The sequence below is a fragment of the Zootoca vivipara genome, chromosome 8 (genome assembly GCF_963506605.1).
Source record: "Zootoca vivipara chromosome 8, rZooViv1.1, whole genome shotgun sequence".
Classification (NCBI taxonomy): Eukaryota; Metazoa; Chordata; class Lepidosauria; order Squamata; family Lacertidae; genus Zootoca; species Zootoca vivipara.
Genome location: NC_083283.1, coordinates 14,640,140 through 14,658,559, shown reverse-complemented (window position 1 = coordinate 14,658,559; position 18,420 = coordinate 14,640,140). Strand labels below are relative to the sequence as shown.

Genomic DNA, 18,420 nt, shown 5'->3' with positions numbered 1-18,420 from the left:
TATTTATACCTCGCCCATCTTACTGGGTTTCCCCAGCCACATAATGATAAACCTTCCATGCAAACGCCAAGAGTCCTGCTGGATCAGACTGTTGCTGTTAGCATCGTCTGGAGAGACAATGGAGTGCACCTCGGGATGAAGTCAAACCACTGCCAGGGCCGGCTGTAGGTAGAGCCCCGGTGGCCAGGCGCTGCGCGGCAAAGCCACGCGGAAACCATGCTGCGCCCTGCAAGGGTGGGGGCGCCGGAGCGATCTCTACCCCTCAGCGCCAAGGCGCCCGACCTGCTCGAGACTGCCCTGACCACTGCATTACCAGCACCAGTTACCTTCCCGGGGTGCAAGCCTGAGCAGTGTGTCTGGAGGTCCTAGGCTGCCCAGAGGACAAGACCACCCTCTCGGCCTCACTTACGTGGTCCAAAGGAAAACAGAGCAATACCATTTTGACATCTGCTTGGCTGCAGGAGTTGCTGGAAGGAGGTATACAAAGCACCATCCAGCCATCTAAGGGACTCGGCTCTGGATTTACTCCTGAACCGTTTCTTCTCCCAGTGGTTTAGGATCTGAGTTTTCCTTCTCCTAGATGGCTCCCTTCCCCGGTTGATGAGCCCCATCTGCTCTGCCCCTCATTTCCCTCTGCAGCACATGCAGAAGCCGGCTGCTTGAACGTTGGACCCCACTATTGGTCTCTTCCGCTCAATCTTCCGGAGCCTGCCTTCTTCTCATGCAGGGTCAAATTAAAGGCCCATCAAATTCAGCATCCTGTTTCCCACAGATAATAATAATAATTTATTATTTATACCCCGCCCATCTGGCCAGGTTACCCCAGCCACTCTGGGCGGCTTATCATTCCCATAAGGGAATGAAGGAAAAAGCCCTCTCCCATCATTGCTCCCTGAAACAGGAAAAAGTTGCACCTGAACCTGTAATTGTCATACTGCTATCATTGTAACACACATATTGAGGCATGGATAAAGTTACCCATGTAAACATACCAACACCCTGTAATGTTCAAATGCGCTTACCATGCAAGTCAACATTACCTGTAGCATGCTGCCACTGCACAAAGTGTGTTTAAAATGTGACAGGGCATCAGGGACATGGGAGCATTTTAGCTGTGACTCACATCCAATGGGATGAATAGAGACATCGGATTCTTATCTCATTATGCATGATCAAGCTTTCTTTAGCGCCTCAGCCCTTGCTTCCCCCCCCCCCAGGACTAATTGCAGTAATCAGCCGTCGTTAACAGCCATCCCAGGTTTACCACTCCCATCAGCCCATCACCCATTCCCACCCACCCCCACCACCCTCTGTATATATATAAGGGTCCGACACTTCTGTTTCTAGTGTATCTGAAGAAGTGTGCATGCACACGAGAGCTCATACCAAAATAAAACTTAGTTGGTCTTTAAGGTGCTACTGAAGGAATTTTTTTCTATTTTGCTTCACATCCAATGTGTTTCACCCACAGCAAAAAGTCTGCCAATAGGGCTAGACCTGTTTAGATCTCATTGGTCAAATCCAAAGAGATAGCATGGTGATCTGTCTCCTATCCCACCCCAGCCCTATATCACAAACAGGTTTTAACATTTGATTTTAATATGCCTTCTGTGACTGAGATGGGTTGCAGTACCATGGGGAAGAAATATATAAACACCCCACATGTACACATATCTCAATTTCCTTCTTTTGGTGGGTTATGTTATTGGATTCCAAATAAAAAGGTTCTAACATAGTTTGGTCCTCTTCCAAAATTAGGTACTGGCCCCTCTATATATTACAATATGATACTACTATATGCTTTAATATACATCAATCCAAAAGATTTTTACCTTTGAGATTCCAACACAGCTTTATGAGCAAGTTTTTAATAATAACCAGAGACAGTTGCAGAACGTTTAAAGAAACTATTTGTACACTGAATTTTTAGCTTTTCAAAACAGTTCATTTTTATCTATAAAACAATTCCAATGCATTTCAACATTTTTACATGATTAACAGAAAATCCCTAGGCTTGCTACAAAAATCCCAACAACCCCACTCCAAATTTGAGCCACCAGTCTGTATTCTTCTCTTCAGTCAGTAATCAGTATTACTTGTTATGAAACGGGTCTTCTAGAATTATAAACTTTAAGTCCATTCTGCACTGAAGAACGAGCATGTTTTGTCAGTAACGTACCAATCGTTTGCTTCTCTGAACATAAGTCCCTGCAAAAGAGAATACAAGCACTATTCATGCAACTTCAAAGACCACACAGAAGGACCACTTGCTACAGTTACTTTTAAAACACTCCAAATCAAATTATGGATTTATCCCCAGTATTACAGCACATCATATCAAACGCCACACACTCTGGATTGAAGAACAGCAGTAGAAACAAAGAACAAAGTAACAGGAAAAGGTGCAGAAGAAAATGAGAAAGTTAGGTTGTGAACAGCTTCGAAAGCAAGGAGACTTAAGTTTATGCTGCAAAAAGTGAAGCCATTCCATTAAAAGATAAGAAGATGTTCATGGTGAATTGTGCCCCGTGAAACAAAAAAATTAGGAATGTTTGTGATTCTGTAACATTCAGTATTTTTATTACTTACTGAATATATGGAGCTATATCAGCTTCTGTCCATTTCTCCCTAATAGCAAATAAACTGTTAAATCTTTCCTGGTTATCTTCTGGTAAGTCTTCAACATTTAGCAAGGAAATAGTTTCTGGTCTGGAAGATTTGTCCACGAGAGCCAACCCCTTGAAATAAGAAGGTAAAGAAAACAGAATCATTGCATTTTATCCTGCTCTTACTTTGAAGAGCTCAGGGTTTGTGAACCCAGCCCTCACCTTCTGCATTCTCACAAAAACCATACAAGGTGGGTTTTGAACTCTGGCCTGATCCACTCAAACACACTGAGTCTCCTCCTGCAGAGCAGTTCCATTTTCTCCTGCCTTGAGAGCACCAGTTCTACACCTGACACACGTTTCCATGGATGTAAATTGCTGCCTTTATTTTACCTTTAACTGGTCCTGTCTAGTCGTCATTCCTTCAGGGACACTCTGCTGCCATACTTCTTGGAATTCTGCAAGACTGAATTTGACTGCGTTTTGTAAGAGCATCTGTGCTGTTGCTCTGCATATCTTCTCTTCATTCATTTCAAAGTAAGTCTCGCCTAGGAATGAGTATTAAGAAAACAAGAAATTATGGGTGGTAGTCAACTAAGTTTTACTCACAGCAGACCCACTGAAATAAATGAACATGATTAAATTAGGTTCATTATTTACAGTGGGTCCACTCTCATTAAAACAAAATTAAATACCATCCTTTATCTGAATTCTTTATAAAAAAAACACCCAGTCACTTTAAAATTATGCAGTTTGGGCAAATTTGGATATATCATAAGTGTGCCCTAACAATGTATATTCACCAGGGAGTATGCTGTCAGTTTTAGAGTAAAGGGACTCCACAAGTTAGGGACCCAACCACTCTCCTTCTCCCTCATCCTTTGCCCTTTTCTCCTTGACTGGGGCTTGGCTGCAAGGAAAGCATGTGGCACAAACTTTGGTTTAAACTGGATGATACAATGACCTATGTACTAGTGTACATAAGAAGGTTTAAACTTCTAGGCAAGAATTTTATATTTGCATAACAGCAACTGTGTTTCACAGCATAGTAAAAAACAAACAGGTTGTCTCTATTACAGCTAATTTGGCAACAATGCTTCTGCTACTCACATTTGACCAGATACACTGTCTTCACTTTTGTCAACCCCTGCCTACAACTACTTAATCAGGTGCTTTAACATTACTTTTTTTAAAAATGCACTCGTGGAACTAACTTACCTTCATCAGTATACTTCTTTCCATAACTCACAAGAATGTGTTCTATCATTTCCCTGGAACAAAGGTTTTGTCTACTTTTAGTATATGAACAAACGTTATATTGCTATATGTTGCAGAATTTGGCCATCTCAGTTGATCCTCATATTTCTTCAGGTTTGAAAAAAAACAACACCTGTAATTAAATCTGTAAATAGCAACTGGGTTTTCTCCATTCTCCTACTGTTTTCCCAAAACTGCCTGTATTCCATTCATTATGGTGCCAATGGGAACTCTTTTTGTTTGTTTGGGGATCATAGTCGCATGATGGGGGATAGGGTTAAGCATTCCCATCTGATGACGTTCCACTGAACATCCCCTCCAGCACCTGCTGATATTTTATGTATCTGAAGTGGTCCAGAGGATGGATCTGTTATAACCAACAGAACAAGACCACCTTGGGGGAGTGAGGGTGGGCCTTCTATTCTGGACTAAAATGCTGGACTAAAATTCTGGACTTTCCATTTTTACGCAAGGGTTAACAAAAGAACTTACTTGGGCTCTAAAGGTCCGAGTTCTTGAAGACATATGCTTAAAGGGACCTTGCTGAATGGCCAGGATTCAGTATATATCAATTGTGTCACATGATTCAACAATTTCATCTCATAATCAAAGTCTAGAATCCGCCAACAACCTGACAATCAGAGAAGCAACGTCATAATAAAAAACCAGCAGAAATGGTAAAACTTCTTCTATGGAAAGTAGACTATGATCTTCCACATCTTTTTAAACAAGAGGCACTTGTCATATGCTAGCCAAGTGCCCATTGTTATGATACTGGGAACATTTCATACACTGCAGATATGTTTTTCGTAGTTGTAAGAAAAAGGTTCTCTCTTATGTACGCGCACGCACACACATGCACACACACACACACACATATGTGCACCTCTACATGCACACCCAAGATCATAGAACTCAATGGGAGCCACTGAAAATCTTATCTTCATAGCCTCTGTCCTGAAAAATGGAGTGCCACACAAACAGAGCACAAAAATTGGCTTTTAATAAAAACTGAGGAAAGTAGGCTAGAGTAGGAATAAGAAAATGCTTTACTACTTTTCTGGAAGAGAGCTTCCTACAGTGACCACAGCCACCATGGTCAGTCAAAATAAGATACGCCCAAAATTATCCATCAAAATCCTTGCAAGTAATTTTAATCCACTCCTTTTCATGTTACAATACAGTAGAATAAAAAAAATCAACCTTTAAAGCTCAGAAACCTTTAGATAAGAAGGAATTCTAAGAGACAGGGAGAAAACAATGCAAATAGGACACCCCCCCCCCCAACATTAAAAATATGAGCTCTAGATTATCTCCATCTTTAGGTACAAATACCTTCAATTTGGCATGCTTTTAGAACCTCCAGTTGATCCATGATTTCTTTTTCACTTGCTTGGACCTGATCTAGTAACTTTTCTGTTGTGTACTGTAAAAGACACACAAAAGTATTAAGCCAATATGTATTCTCATACAAATCTTTATGACCATCTGTCTGTAAGGATTATATCCAATGAATTTATACTGTTAGCATGCAATTGGACTTCTCCTCTCCTGTGACCACCCCTTTCTCTTTTGTTAGGTTGGGGGAACTCCAGACCATATTGGGAGGGATGTGGAGGAGGTGGAAGTACCATACTCGCACTAATGGGACAACTACATTTCCTTGGATGCAACCCTGAATCTCCATTGACATTGATAATGCTACATCCCACAGTGAGAATGGGGTGTAGGAAAGAGAGATAATGTTCATTACTCTCAAACTGGACAAGCGTACACTGCACCAATCCCAAGTCCTTGCAGCGTGCAAGTCCTATCACAGCACATGCCTCACTTATCATAATGACAGATACTTAAGTAACAATGTCAAAAAGAGGGTCTCTTCCAACTCTATGATTCTAGGAAACAAAAAAACCCATCAACTTATTTTTAAGATTCGTGAAGTAATTCAAACTCTTTAAAATATAATTTTTTTGACAACCTTAATTGTTTTGAATTATGTGTTAAATAGAAGTAGATTCCCATCTTCTTGAACACCATATCCACTAATCTATAGGTTATAGTGAAGCCAAAAGGAATGAACCTTCTGGTACTCTTGGAGCTAGCTTTATGTTTTGAAACATAAGCCTTTGAGAACACTGGGTAACAGAGAAGGTGAAGCAGAGGATTCAAAGTTCATCTCTGCTGTGAGCTCCTTAGGTGACCTTAGCCAAGTCTCTCTCGCTCCCTCCCTCCTCAGCTCACTTCCATCAACAGGGAGGGAATAACACACACTTTTACCTTACAGGATTGGTGTAAGGTAGGGCAGTGTTTAATATCACTTGATATTCACCAGTTACACTCATTACTTTGCAATCAATTAATAGCTTCATTTCTATTCTTTCACAAGAGCAATCTAAACTATGCATTTTTTAAAAGCTGATGCCCAATAAGCTTTTCCACCAATTCCTTTCCCTTTTTTACCTTTGATTTAGTCGAACTCTCGTTTTCACTGTCTGGTCCTTCATAAGGATTTTCCATCAGAAGTTTCTTGAGTTTCTTTAACTTAGGTCGGCATCTTCTTAGTTCCCAGTAATTATTGGAGAAGCCTGCAATCTATAGCAATAGCCTTAATTGGAATTTGCCATGACTAATATTTAAATCTGTCAGTCACAGACAGAGATCCCCTGATCAGCATCAGACCTTATAATGAAAATATCAGGATGCCCCTCTGTTTGGCATATTAGATGCTCCTTTGGAGGGTACCTTTCCAGTTTCCAACAGAAGGCAGCCATTGAGGCGGTGAGAAAAAGAATGAATGCAAAAAGGAGAAACATATTCTCAAAAGCACCAACTAAGAAGATTTATAAGCTCAATGTGTTGCAGAACACAAGATCCATCTGTGGGAGCAATCTTAAAATTTCAGAATGTTGTAGAACAGCTGAAGCTGCTTGCACAAACATTGCTGCCTAGCTGGTACTGTAGGAAAGACCCTTTTGCAGAACACGTTTCTCCTTTTTCAATTATTTATGGTTCTGTGGTTCCCTCCTGTTCTTTTTGCATTTGGATGGTGGCCAATGAAAGACAAATAGGACTTGCCCTATGGACGTGCAGGGCCAGAATAACTCCTGTACAGTCATACCTCTTGTTACGAATGCTGCGGGTTGCATACGACACGGGATACGTACGTGCCGAACCCGGAAGTACCGGAACAGGTTACTTCTGGGTTCGGCAGTTCGCACATGCGCAGACACGACGAATGACATCATGCGCATGCATAGAAGCGCCAAATCACACTGCGCGCATGAGCAGACACTGCGCTTCATGTTGCGTACTGCTCGTGTTGCGTATGGGGCTCCAGAATGGATCCCATGCGCAACATGAGGTACCACTGTATCTGCTTCATGGTCTTCTTGCCACCAAAATGGCAACTTTCAAATAGGAAAAGAATTCATGCTAGTGTTCTGTCACATACACTTTTTCTTTAAGAGAAGTAAGACTCTTGTAAATCATGCAGCTAGAAATGGGGGGGGGGGTAATGCTATGTATGGCACCTGATTTGAGCCCTGTGTTCTAATTCCTGTTCAACCATTAACTTTTTAAGGTTCTCATGGATCAATCCTCCTTATTCCGCTAACCCAAATCATAGAATTGCACTAAGCATAAGACAGGACCACCCCTTATAAACCACTTTGAATGCCATGGAAGGAAGGATATAAACGTGATAAGATTTTTTTAAAAAGAATATATAAATGGGAGTGGGTTAGAACCTACATTTGGTTAGCCATTTGCAGCTGGCTTCAGAAAAGTCTCTCTCTCACTCGCACACAAAATACCTGAGTGTAAAGTATATTAGAAGCTGTCTTGTTCATTCCAAGCTGCTCTGGAGTTTCACAGCCAGGTATGAAAAGCAATGTATTAGAAGTATCTGCTATTTTCATGTCATAGGTTTTATCTTTACTGCATAACACAGCATGTTCATCGCGGTCTCCACGGATGACCAGGCTGCAAAACAAAACAAAACAAGACAAGACAATTAAATACAGCATCACTGCAGCAATGGTTTGTTTGGGTTTTTAAAGCAGCATTTACTTCTGAATAGCAAGCAAACTTTTAAAATAATGAAAGGATGCTAGGTTTCAATTGTTACTAATGTTACTATATATCAGCATATTATATGTATAAAAACAGTGAATTTGACTTGCTCAATGTTAAAAACAAACAAGCAAAAACCCAGCCAAACTCTAACTTCATTCTCCCCATTTGATTCACAACATTTGGGCCCTAGTTCAACACATGCTTGACTGTGTTGTTGTTATTTTTAGCAACCCAGAAGTGCAGACAATAAGGCAGGCCACAACAGTCTTTGCTATTTCAGTACAGTACACTTTTTTGTGCATACAGACTGTACAAATATGTCGTGCAAGTCTAAGGCTGCACCACTCGGCAATCCACCAAGGTGTAACCGGAAGTATGAACGCATCCAACTGAAGTCACTAACCACCACGACTTATTGAAGAGCAATCTGATAAAACACGAATGCATTGCAACCCACAATTTCTAAATGTTAATCATCCTGCTTTGACATAAAGGCGGGAAAGGCAGTTCTCTGTTTTCATCTGTTTTCATCTTGAATCCCACCAGGAGGAAAAGGCTGGGTAAAATTAATGCATAATGATAATAATAAAATAAGTTTGTTAAAAGTTTTTTAATTTTTTTTTAAAAAAAACTGGCTGTCACTTAAAGTGTGGCATACTTTCAAAGCGGTCTTTTCAAGTGGTAAATCTTTATTGCTCCAAAATCTGGAAAGTCACTCCTCCTGATTTTGGGGGGCTCCTGGTAAGGAAGAGATGTCTCTGGACTTGCATATAAAAACCGTAATGAGCTCTGCACGTGGGAACTACCTAGCAAATGCTATTAACCCTCCGGGCCGCCTGTGGTCGCTGTAGAGCCAAGCCCAACCACAGAGCCGAGTGCTAGAAAGTACCGTTTTACCCTCTTCCCCTACCCGCAGCGCGCGCATGCGTACCTCCGCCCCGCTTCCAACTCGGCGCAAAGCTCCGGCTCCAGCTGTAAGAGGCGGCAATCCCCGGCGTCCGCCGCCTGGGCGCTGAAGCTGAGGCATTGCGCCGTGGGGAGCAGCTCCGCCAGGTCCAACTTGGCGACGTGAAGGGTGGCGTCTACTTCTTCGCGGCTCCTCATCCTCGGGGCGCGGGTGGGGGTGCGGCCCGTAACGGGAATAACGGCCGCCTCTGACGTCTCCTAGCAACGGCACGGCGCGCGGAGGAAAAGCGGCCTGCTCCAAAAGCGCGCCAAAAACCGCTCGGAGTAGGCGGAGTCTGGCGCTCGCTGTGTCTGATTGGTAGGTGGGAGGGGGCTTAAAGCGGCAATGCTGTGATTGGGCGCCAGGGTGGAAATGGCTGGCGCGCTTCTGCTGAGCGCGCGGCTTTTTCTTAAGGGGTTGATTCTGTGGTTCTTACGCATGTTCGGTGAAATAGAAGGTGGGAGGGAGGGACGATGTTTTGTTTTTTTATAATCCCTGTAAATTTTTAACAAGGTAAAGCTTCTGTGTTCTCTGTTAAAAAAAAATACTCCTAATCCAGGATTATTTCAGTAGTGTTTAGTTGAGATTCCTGCATTGCAGGAGGTTGGACTAGATAACCCCTATGGTATCCTCCAACGGTACATTTCTATGATTTGTTATGAAAAATGTTCTGTGTTGGATTATTTGCATTTAATTTTCCTCTTTCTACAGTATGTATTCAAAACGCAATGCATTTCGCAGTTTACAGTATCTTTAATTTATTTGCACCCCACAAGCAAAAAAAAAAAAACTATTGAAAGGTTTTTTAAAAAGCAGAAGTTAAGGTTTCTCCATTTAGACCTATGAATATTTATGCAAATGTTAATCCAGTGAATTCAGTGGAGTTTACATATAAACAAGATTGCCCACTGACCATGAACTGGGCTTGGTGACTTAGCAGCAGCCAATGCAGTACAGTATCTTTAGGATTGGAATGGCATGATCCTGTCTGGCTGCAATCAATAACCATGTGGCAGCTTCCAGACCTTTTTTCAGGGAAGACCTATGTATAGCACATTGCAGTATATATTACCTCTAAATGGGTCCACACCAGACTGCCTCTCTCCTTTTGACTTTGGGAGCAGATTAAAGGCTGTATAAAGAACCATGTTTTGCTATTCATGCGGTTTCCCCCTGTGGTGAACCACAGAGGTGCAGATTGGATCGTCTTCCTGGGCAGTGTGCAACAGCATTCCCAGGCTCTGGACCAGCCTCACCAAACTCAAGCTAGCCCCTGGGTCCTCCTAAATGGAAGGACAGCCCATGGCTTTGTGTTTCGGCCGGAACTTTGGAGCACCTTTGGTCTTTTCAGCCTTGTTTCTGGCACAACTCCTGGCTCCTCTCTTGACAGGTGCTCACAGCTCTTACGGCGAAGATTGTGGGTGCCCACAACGAAGGGCTTCAACTTTGCCCATTGACTTTGTGGGGCCTCAGCCCCACAATTATATTATAGTGGGTGCCAAAGCACCCATGGCCTCCAGTGCTCACAGCTTAGCCTCCTGGGGTGGTCACACAGATGTGCAAGCAACAAGGGAAGCCTTGGGGTGGGCAGAAGTGTCTTGCTGTTCCTTGGTTGCTGCCCACTTACAGATTGCTGTGCCCTTCCTAGCCACACTGTTGAGGAAAATAGCAACTGCCTGACCATTGGTGACCAACTTGGCAACCCTTTTCCCATCATTGAAGATCTATTTCTCAAGGGGAGACGGTTATAGTGCAGGGATAGGTAATCTTTGGCCTTCCAGTTGCTGTTGAACCCTCAGTTCTTACTTCTCCCAGCCAGGAAGGAATAGAGTGGTCTGAGAACATCTGTAAGACCACACATTCCCCATCCCTATTGAAAGGCATTCCTCAGTCTCAGTCTATGCCCAAATAAAGCCACATGGGGGCAGACTGTTACAGCACATACAAAGTGAAACCTTTTGCATTGACAAACATGATACACAACTAGAAATCTACTCCAGAAAGCTCAACAGATACTGACTATTCATTTCCTGCTTGCTTTCACTGCTGGAGAAAGTTTGTGGCATGTACCTCCTCATAAAAACCTTACTGATTCTAGCAGCTGGATTCACTCTTGCAAATGGAGCACATTATTTGGGAAGAGGATCACTGCCTTGTGGTCTTCAGCATGTGATTGTGTCACTGTCTTAATTCATCTTTTTGCAGAACTGTAACTGAGCACTGACTTACCTATTGCAGAAGGGTGTGGGAAGGATAAGTTATGGCAAATACTTGTGCTGTCTGTGCGTCTTCCTTCCCCCCCCCCAAAAAATACAACAATTACAACAACAAAAACAATACGCTACAACATAACAAACAACAATATAAGAAACAAAACAAAAACCAATAACATCTTATCTATTTCTCTAACCATTGTTATGTGGACTTCCCCACATCCCCCTATCTGATTTTCATTTCATCTTTAGCAGTTTCATATATCATAATCTTAAACATTTTTTCAACTTAATTATTACTATAATTTCCTCACATTATCACAATAACATAATTCATCTTACATTCTTTACTATCATCTACTTCTAACCCTACAGCCAAAACATTTTCCTTCCAAATATATCCTAAAATTTAAATACTGGAATGATTTTCTAATGATATGATTTTTGAAACCTTTGTGGACCTTTATGTCTCTGCCTGTTCCAAGTGCTACTACTGCTTGAGTTTGCAGGATCACATTTGGTACACAACTCCTTGCATGTACTTGTAGCATACTGTGATGCAGGTGGTGTAGAATACTTTGAAGGGTAAGTATGACTTAACGTGTAGCATGTTTGTGGACTGCTGTAAAATGTACACATAGATATTTGGTTTGGATTTGATTAGCAGCCACCAAAATGAAAGAACCAACTTTAATAATAATTTTCAGACTTTTAAAAGGCTTGGTGATGATATCAAAAGCAGAGGGTTTTTGCCTCTTGTGGTTTCTCATGAGCCTCTGATCATATCAGTCAAGGCTGTTTGTGGCAAAAATAGAAGATGACTAGCACAGATAGCCATCATAAATTGAGGCAATTATAATGGGGCCAACTGACTTCTAGAGAAAGGAGGTGCTGAAAATTGCCCACAAACATATTGTGGGTTTGTCAATTGCCTAAAAAGTTGGTTGTGTTTGTTCTTTTAATCACAGGATGCCTCTTGTTTAGGTGTGACGAGTTTGTGAATTGTGTGTGGTGTTAAACATGTTTTGGAAATAGAGCAGAGTGGGCACAACCAGTGTGGTGGCCCCTAGTATTAGTAAGTACTGATGTGTATAGAATTGAAATTCTAAATTTCTAGAGCAGCACAGAACAGTTAGATAAGATATCCTCCTAAACAGCAATATAAACCACAAGCTATCCTCTTCAATAGCAATCTAATCTACAACAACTATCATATGGGGACAATAATATCAACTAAGCAGATCCAAAATGCAGCAGAGACAACCAGCCCCACCCACCCAATATACAAGTGTGTATTTGTAGATAGCAATTGAAGTGAGAATGCTGCCGCTATCTCCCCAACTTAAGCTCACATTGGAAGGTAACTAAACATAAGGTTTATTGCACATAATTATAGACAGAGGGTATGATGGAAAGCTCACAGCATTAGCATTCCCAACAGATCCTTCAACCCTCATTAGATTTATAGTGGGACCACCAAAGCCATAGATTTGTATTTTGCAGAGTAAGTCACGCTTTTGTCTCATGCAGGCCTAGTTCAAGACTGCCAATCTCACTTGTTGTCGGGGACTAGCTGGGCGAAAAGGTTTTCTGTTTCTATTTTCATAAACTTAGTCATAAAATGGCCTAGTTTGCACATAATGCCAAGCCATGGTTTGTTAAATTACTGCTCTGAAGCCATTACTTGTTGTTGGTTTATTATCCTTGGTTTGTTTTAGCTATTGTGGCTTAGTGTTATGTGCCATCTGAGCATCTTTTCTTGATTTGTTTTGCCATTCCTCAGATCCTTACTAAGCTACAAAGGATTACAAGGCAAGACAAAACAAAAAATGCAGATAAAGCTGTGGTTTATTTGATCATCTGAGGGACAACTTGTGGTTAACTCATGGTCTTTTAAAGAAACCATGGCTGGACATTAAGTGTGAATCAGGCCAATTAATTGATGCTGTAACAACCAAATTGTGTAGTTGCAAAGTTGTGATTATCTCCCTCACCCGCAAATGACTCTTCCTAAGAGATAATCTCACACACATAAGGTTTGTTGTTTTGTAATAGGCAGAGTAAAATAAAAGCTAAACATAATTGAAACTGAAAAAATTCAAGTTCTAGTTGCACCTGATCAACATGGAAACTAAACATTACATTTTATAGACTTCAAGTAAAAGCAAAACTAGAGAACTGACATGATTTCATTAGATAAATCGAAGCAAAGCAAATAAACACATGGCAGAGAGTCTTATTTCTTTTGCTGAGCTGTTGTGCAATTACTTGCAACAAGAGCTGGTAGGTTTTTGAATGGTTGGCACCAGCTTAATACATTTTGCTGCCTGTTGAGAAGGGTGATTTCTCCCACCGCAATCCAAAAACTGATTGAGTAGCAGTTGAATCTTGCTACTATGCTATTGATGGACCACCATCTTTGATTGCACTTGGAGGTAGTCAGCTTGCTTAGGTAATGTAAGGTAGTTCACAGGGCTGGGGCAGGGAAGAGACCACTTCCTCCACATTACCCTTCATCTGCTCCCTGGGACAGTCACTCTACTTTGACAGACGGTAAAGTTACTCAGGGATGTTACATTGGGCCAGGAAATGAGGCAGAAATATGCAATGGGTTCTGGCTGCAGAGTAGTGAAGCCACGGAAGGAAGGAAGGGAGTAAACTGAACATTTTGAGCAGCAACAAAAAGAAATGGACATATGACAATACTCTGGGGGAAAATCAAATTATTTCTCATAGTACAGGAAGTTTGAAACCGGTTGGTGGATTCCCAAAATACAACCCTTCTTGAACTCAATTTGTCAAGAAATAGTTAAATTGTTAACTGTGTGGTCACTTCCCCACCCGACCCCACCTCAGTTTGTCTGTAGCTGGAGATGTACCCACACACTGCAGAGAGATGGTGTCCCATTCATCATTAGCTGCCAGGGGAATTATTACCAGACACGGAAAGATTTAAATGGGGCTACCCTCTTAACCTGGTACAACAAAGTCTGGGAGATAACCTTATTGTGAAAAACTCACTTGCACTTTAAGAGTAGCAAGGGGGCAAAACAAATTATTTGTAACATGGTATGATGTTATTATGTAAAGGATGATTTGCACAATTCAGGTCTATGGTTGCTCTAATGATGACATTCCCCCCCCCCAAAAAAATGCTCTATATACATCAATGCATAAGTCCAAGGCAAGACTTTCTGTTTATTGTTAAGAAATGTATAAATAAACTCTTAATCGGTATGCTTCGTATCCCTGCATCCTGAATTTTCTTTGTTTATTGCATATTTCTGTATTAATTATTTCTTGAACTAAGTGCCTTCTACATTGTACGATTATTCTGAATCTTTGTATTTCTTAAAATCAATAAAATTACTTTTTAGAGACCCAACAACATCTGGGAATAGACCATCTTAATAGGTGTTACTCCAGCCATGCTAGCTGCAAGGCACCGCTGAATTCATTAAACATCAGAACAGCCATGGTGGGTCTAAAATGGATGACAGCAATTTAAAAGTCCAGCTGCTGCAAGGTGCTTGGGAATCGAACCTTGTACTGAAGAGAATTGACAGCCAATGTGTGACTTTGGCACCTGAGTTGAGGCTACTTATCAAGAAAAGCATGTCTGGTAAGATGCCACTTATCAAGTTGCACCTGAGTTGACGCTACTTATCAAGAAAAACATGTCTGGTAAGATGCCAAGGAGACCATTATCAGGCAGCACTGCTGATGGCAAAACCGTAACAAACTTGGGATTGTTTTGGGGGGAAATGTAGATCTCTAATGTGTCTCCAGCAAGAGCAAGGAACCTCTCCCCCAAGGCCAAATGTAGCCCTCCCGGAAAGTTTCTGGCCTGATCATTGTGAATCAATAAACCATTTTGTTACATTCGTCTCTTTTCCACTAGGGCAGGAGCATGTGTAAATTCAAACCCAGGTCTACTCTGAATAGGACTACTGTGGACACAACCCCTAGTATTTAAGGTGCTGCAAGGCTGGACAGTGTTCTCGAAGCTACCAAACTGCGGGAGGCAGTGGAAGACAGGAGTGCCTGGCATGCTCTGGTCCATGGGGTCACGAAGAGTCGGAAACGACTAAACAACAACAAGGCCTTGTTGTTTGGTTCTAGTAGGTGTGGTTATTTTCTTACAATGCTGTGCAGTGTGGCACAAGCATACCAGGATGGGTTGAAATGCATGCTGGTACTCAGAAGTCTACCTCAGCCAATGGACCTGTGTAATGCAGAGAATTAAAAGAAGCAGAGATACAGTGAAGGCAAAACTATGCAGTGAAGCAGACCATGTAATTACAGGACACCTCTGACACACATCTGGAATTGGAGGACAGGAGCGTTCAGAGCAGAGGTCAGTTCAAAAGTTTATATACTGTATATATTACTGATGTTTAGTCGTTTAGTCGTGTCCGACTCTTCGTGACCCCATGGACCATAGCACGCCAGGCACTCCTGTCTTCCACTGCCTCCCGCAGTTTGGTCAAACTCATGTTCGTCGCTTCGAGAACACTGTCCAACCATCTTGTCCTCTGACGTCCCCTCCTAGTGCCCTCAATCTTTCCCAACATCAAGGTCTTTTCCAAGGATTCTTCTCTTCTCATGAGGTGGCCAAAGTATTGGAGCCTCAGCTTCACGATCTGTCCTTCCAGGGAGCACTCAGGGCTGATTTCCTTAAGAATGGATAGGTTTGATCTTCTTGCAGTCCATGGGACTCTCAAGAGTCTCCTCCAGCACCACAATTCAAAAGCATCAATTCTTCGGCGATCAGCCTTCTTTATGGTCCAGCTCTCACTTCCATACATCACTACTGGGAAAACCATAGCTTTAACTATACGGACCTTTGTCGGCAAGGTGATGTCTCTGCTTTTTAAGATGCTGTCTAGGTTTGTCATTGCTTTTCTCCCAAGAAGCAGGCGTCTTTTAATTTCGTGACTGCTGTCACCATCTGCAGTGATCAAGGAGCCCAAGAAGGTGAAATCTCTCACTGCCTCCATTTCTTCCCCTTCTATTTGCCAGGAGGTGATGGGACCAGTGGCCATGATCTTGGTTTTTTTGATGTTGAGCTTCAGACCATATTTTGCGCTCTCCTCTTTCACCCTCATTAAAAGGTTCTTTAATTCCTCCTCGCTTTCTGCCATCAAGGTTGTGTCATCTGCATATCTGAGGTTGTTGATATTTCTTCCGGCAATCTTAATTCCGGCTTGGGATTCATCTAGTCCAGCCTTTTGCATGATGAATTCTGCATATAAGTTAAATAAGCAGGGAGACAATATACAACCTTGTCGTACTCCTTTCCCAATTTTGAACCACTCAGTTGTTCCATATCCAGTTCTAACTGTAGCTTCTTGTCCCACATAGAGATTTCTCAGGAGACAGATGAGGTGATCAGGCACTCCCATTTCTTTAAGAACTTGCCATAGTTTGCTGTGGTCGACACAGTCAAAGGCTTTTGCATAGTCAATGAAGCAGAAGTAGACGTTTTTCTGGAACTCTCTAGCTTTCTCCATAATCCAGCGCATGTTTGCTATTTGGTCTCTGGTTCCTCTGCCCCTTCGAAATCCAGCTTGCACTTCTGGTGTATTACTGGTGTATACACTTCTGGTGTATATTACTGATGTACACTCCCCAATCTCCAAGCAGTGTGAGATTCCAGATGTTAACCCAGCCCTCTGTTTTCTTGGAATGAGGGACATACAGTATATATTTCATGATATATGGTTTATCTGCACATATAAACAACCTGAGTTTATGGTGGAGGAGCTCATAGCATGAAGGTTGTGCTTTACCAAATAGGCAAAGTAGTGCATTGGCCTATGAGGCCCCACAACAACTGATCAAAGTAATATTGATTAGATCCTGAAAGAAAATTATAAAAATGTTTTAGGAGATAATTTGTAAGGGCCCCTGAGATTTCGGCTGCCACCTGCAGGGTTTAATCTGGCACTGTGCCTCTTCCCAGACCCTCCAAGTGTCCCTATTTTCCAGGGACAGTCCCAGATTTACAGACGCCATCCTGGTTTATGATTTGTTCCTGGAATGCCCTGCTTTTCCATAGGATGTCCCTATCTTCATCGGAGAAATGTTGGAGGGTATGGTTATGCGACCACTAGCCAAGGAGATAAATTAACTATACAACCTTTGGAAGAAATCTGAAGGCAGCCCTGTATAGGGGTTCTTTCTTAATGTTTAATGTTTTATTATGTTTTTATGCTCCTGCCAACCTAGCAGTTCGAAAGCACGTCAAAATGCAAGTAGATAAATAGGTACCGCTACAGCAGGAAGGTAAACTACGTTTCCGTGTGCTGCTCTGGTTCGCCAGAAGCAGCTTTGTCATGCTGGCCACATGATCTGGAAACTACGCCAGCTCCTTCGGCCAATAACGCGAGATGAGTGCTGAAACCCCAGAGTCGGACACGACTGGACCTAACGGTCAGGGGTCCCTTTACCTTTGTATGTGTTAGAAGCTACCCAGAGTGGCTGGGGCAAACCAGTCAGATGGGCAGGGTATAAATAATAAAAAATATTGTGGAATAGCACGTCCCTATTGTCATCAGAGAAATGTTGGAGGGTATGTCCTCCCCATTTTGCTCCACAACAGCCCTGCGAGGTAGAGGCAGATAAGCGTCTGGCCCAAGGTCACCCAGGGAGAGCTGAACCTGGACCCTGCCAGCTCGGGATCTCGCTTCTCCACCACCGCACTTGGCTGGCTGGCAGGCAGAGCCCCGATGCCTTTCTGTTACTTATTCTTAGGAAGAAGAAACGCAGCGGAGCTTCTTAATCGAACACGATCCCCCTTTGACCCATTTTTCTCTCCTCCTCCCCCCCAGCTGTTGTGGAAGGAAGAAGAACAGGAAGAACTCAGTTAAGTCGAGGGGAGGGGGGAGACCCAAGCAGCTGGAGTTGCTTCCCCTGTTCAGCAGGCAGGCAGGCGCGCAGAAAGAAGCGCCTCCTCTCCATTTCGCTAGCTCGCTCTGCAATCTTGTGAAAGGTCGCTGGTGGTAAATGAAGAGGGGAGCCTTCTCTCTCTCTATCTTCCCTTTCAAGCCTTCCCAGCCCCCCTCCGCCACCGCCGCCCTTGCGCTGAACTGGATCCTGCGCCGCAGCTGGCATTGAGCGCACGCTTTGCGCAAGCAGCCCCCTCGCCCCAGCCAGTGCCGGACGGAGGGGGTCGCTGGTGCCTCGGCCGGATTGCCTCTGCTGCAACCACGTGTCTCCCTCGCGCGAGCTGCCTGTCACACACCACAACAAGGAAGCCAGTGGGGGGGGGGATCTTTTTTGATCGCCTGCAGAAGGAACGCACGACTTTCCCCAGTCCAGG

At 42.9% G+C, this 18,420-nt stretch overlaps 2 protein-coding genes across 2 annotated transcripts in view; one reads left to right on the top strand and one right to left on the bottom strand.

The window, feature by feature from the left end:
• Window positions 1-1,796: 1,796 nt before the first annotated feature.
• Window positions 1,797-9,050, bottom strand: DSCC1 (DNA replication and sister chromatid cohesion 1). Its single transcript, XM_035125608.2, has 9 exons — window positions 8,869-9,050; window positions 7,676-7,844; window positions 6,324-6,455; window positions 5,199-5,289; window positions 4,356-4,494; window positions 3,825-3,877; window positions 3,000-3,154; window positions 2,590-2,738; window positions 1,797-2,208 (listed from the first exon to the last, which is right to left on the bottom strand). The coding sequence occupies exons 1-9, from the start codon at window positions 9,039-9,041 to the stop codon at window positions 2,100-2,102; spliced, it is 1,170 nt and encodes a 389-aa protein (XP_034981499.2). The 5' UTR covers window positions 9,042-9,050; the 3' UTR covers window positions 1,797-2,099.
• Window positions 9,051-17,919: 8,869 nt separating this feature from the next.
• The window catches only part of DEPTOR (DEP domain containing MTOR interacting protein), a 53,450-nt gene continuing 52,949 nt past the window's right edge, over window positions 17,920-18,420 (top strand). The window contains exon 1 of the mRNA XM_035124824.2: window positions 17,920-18,419. The gene's annotated coding sequence lies outside the window, so the exon portion shown is untranslated. The remainder of the gene's footprint in view (window position 18,420) is intronic.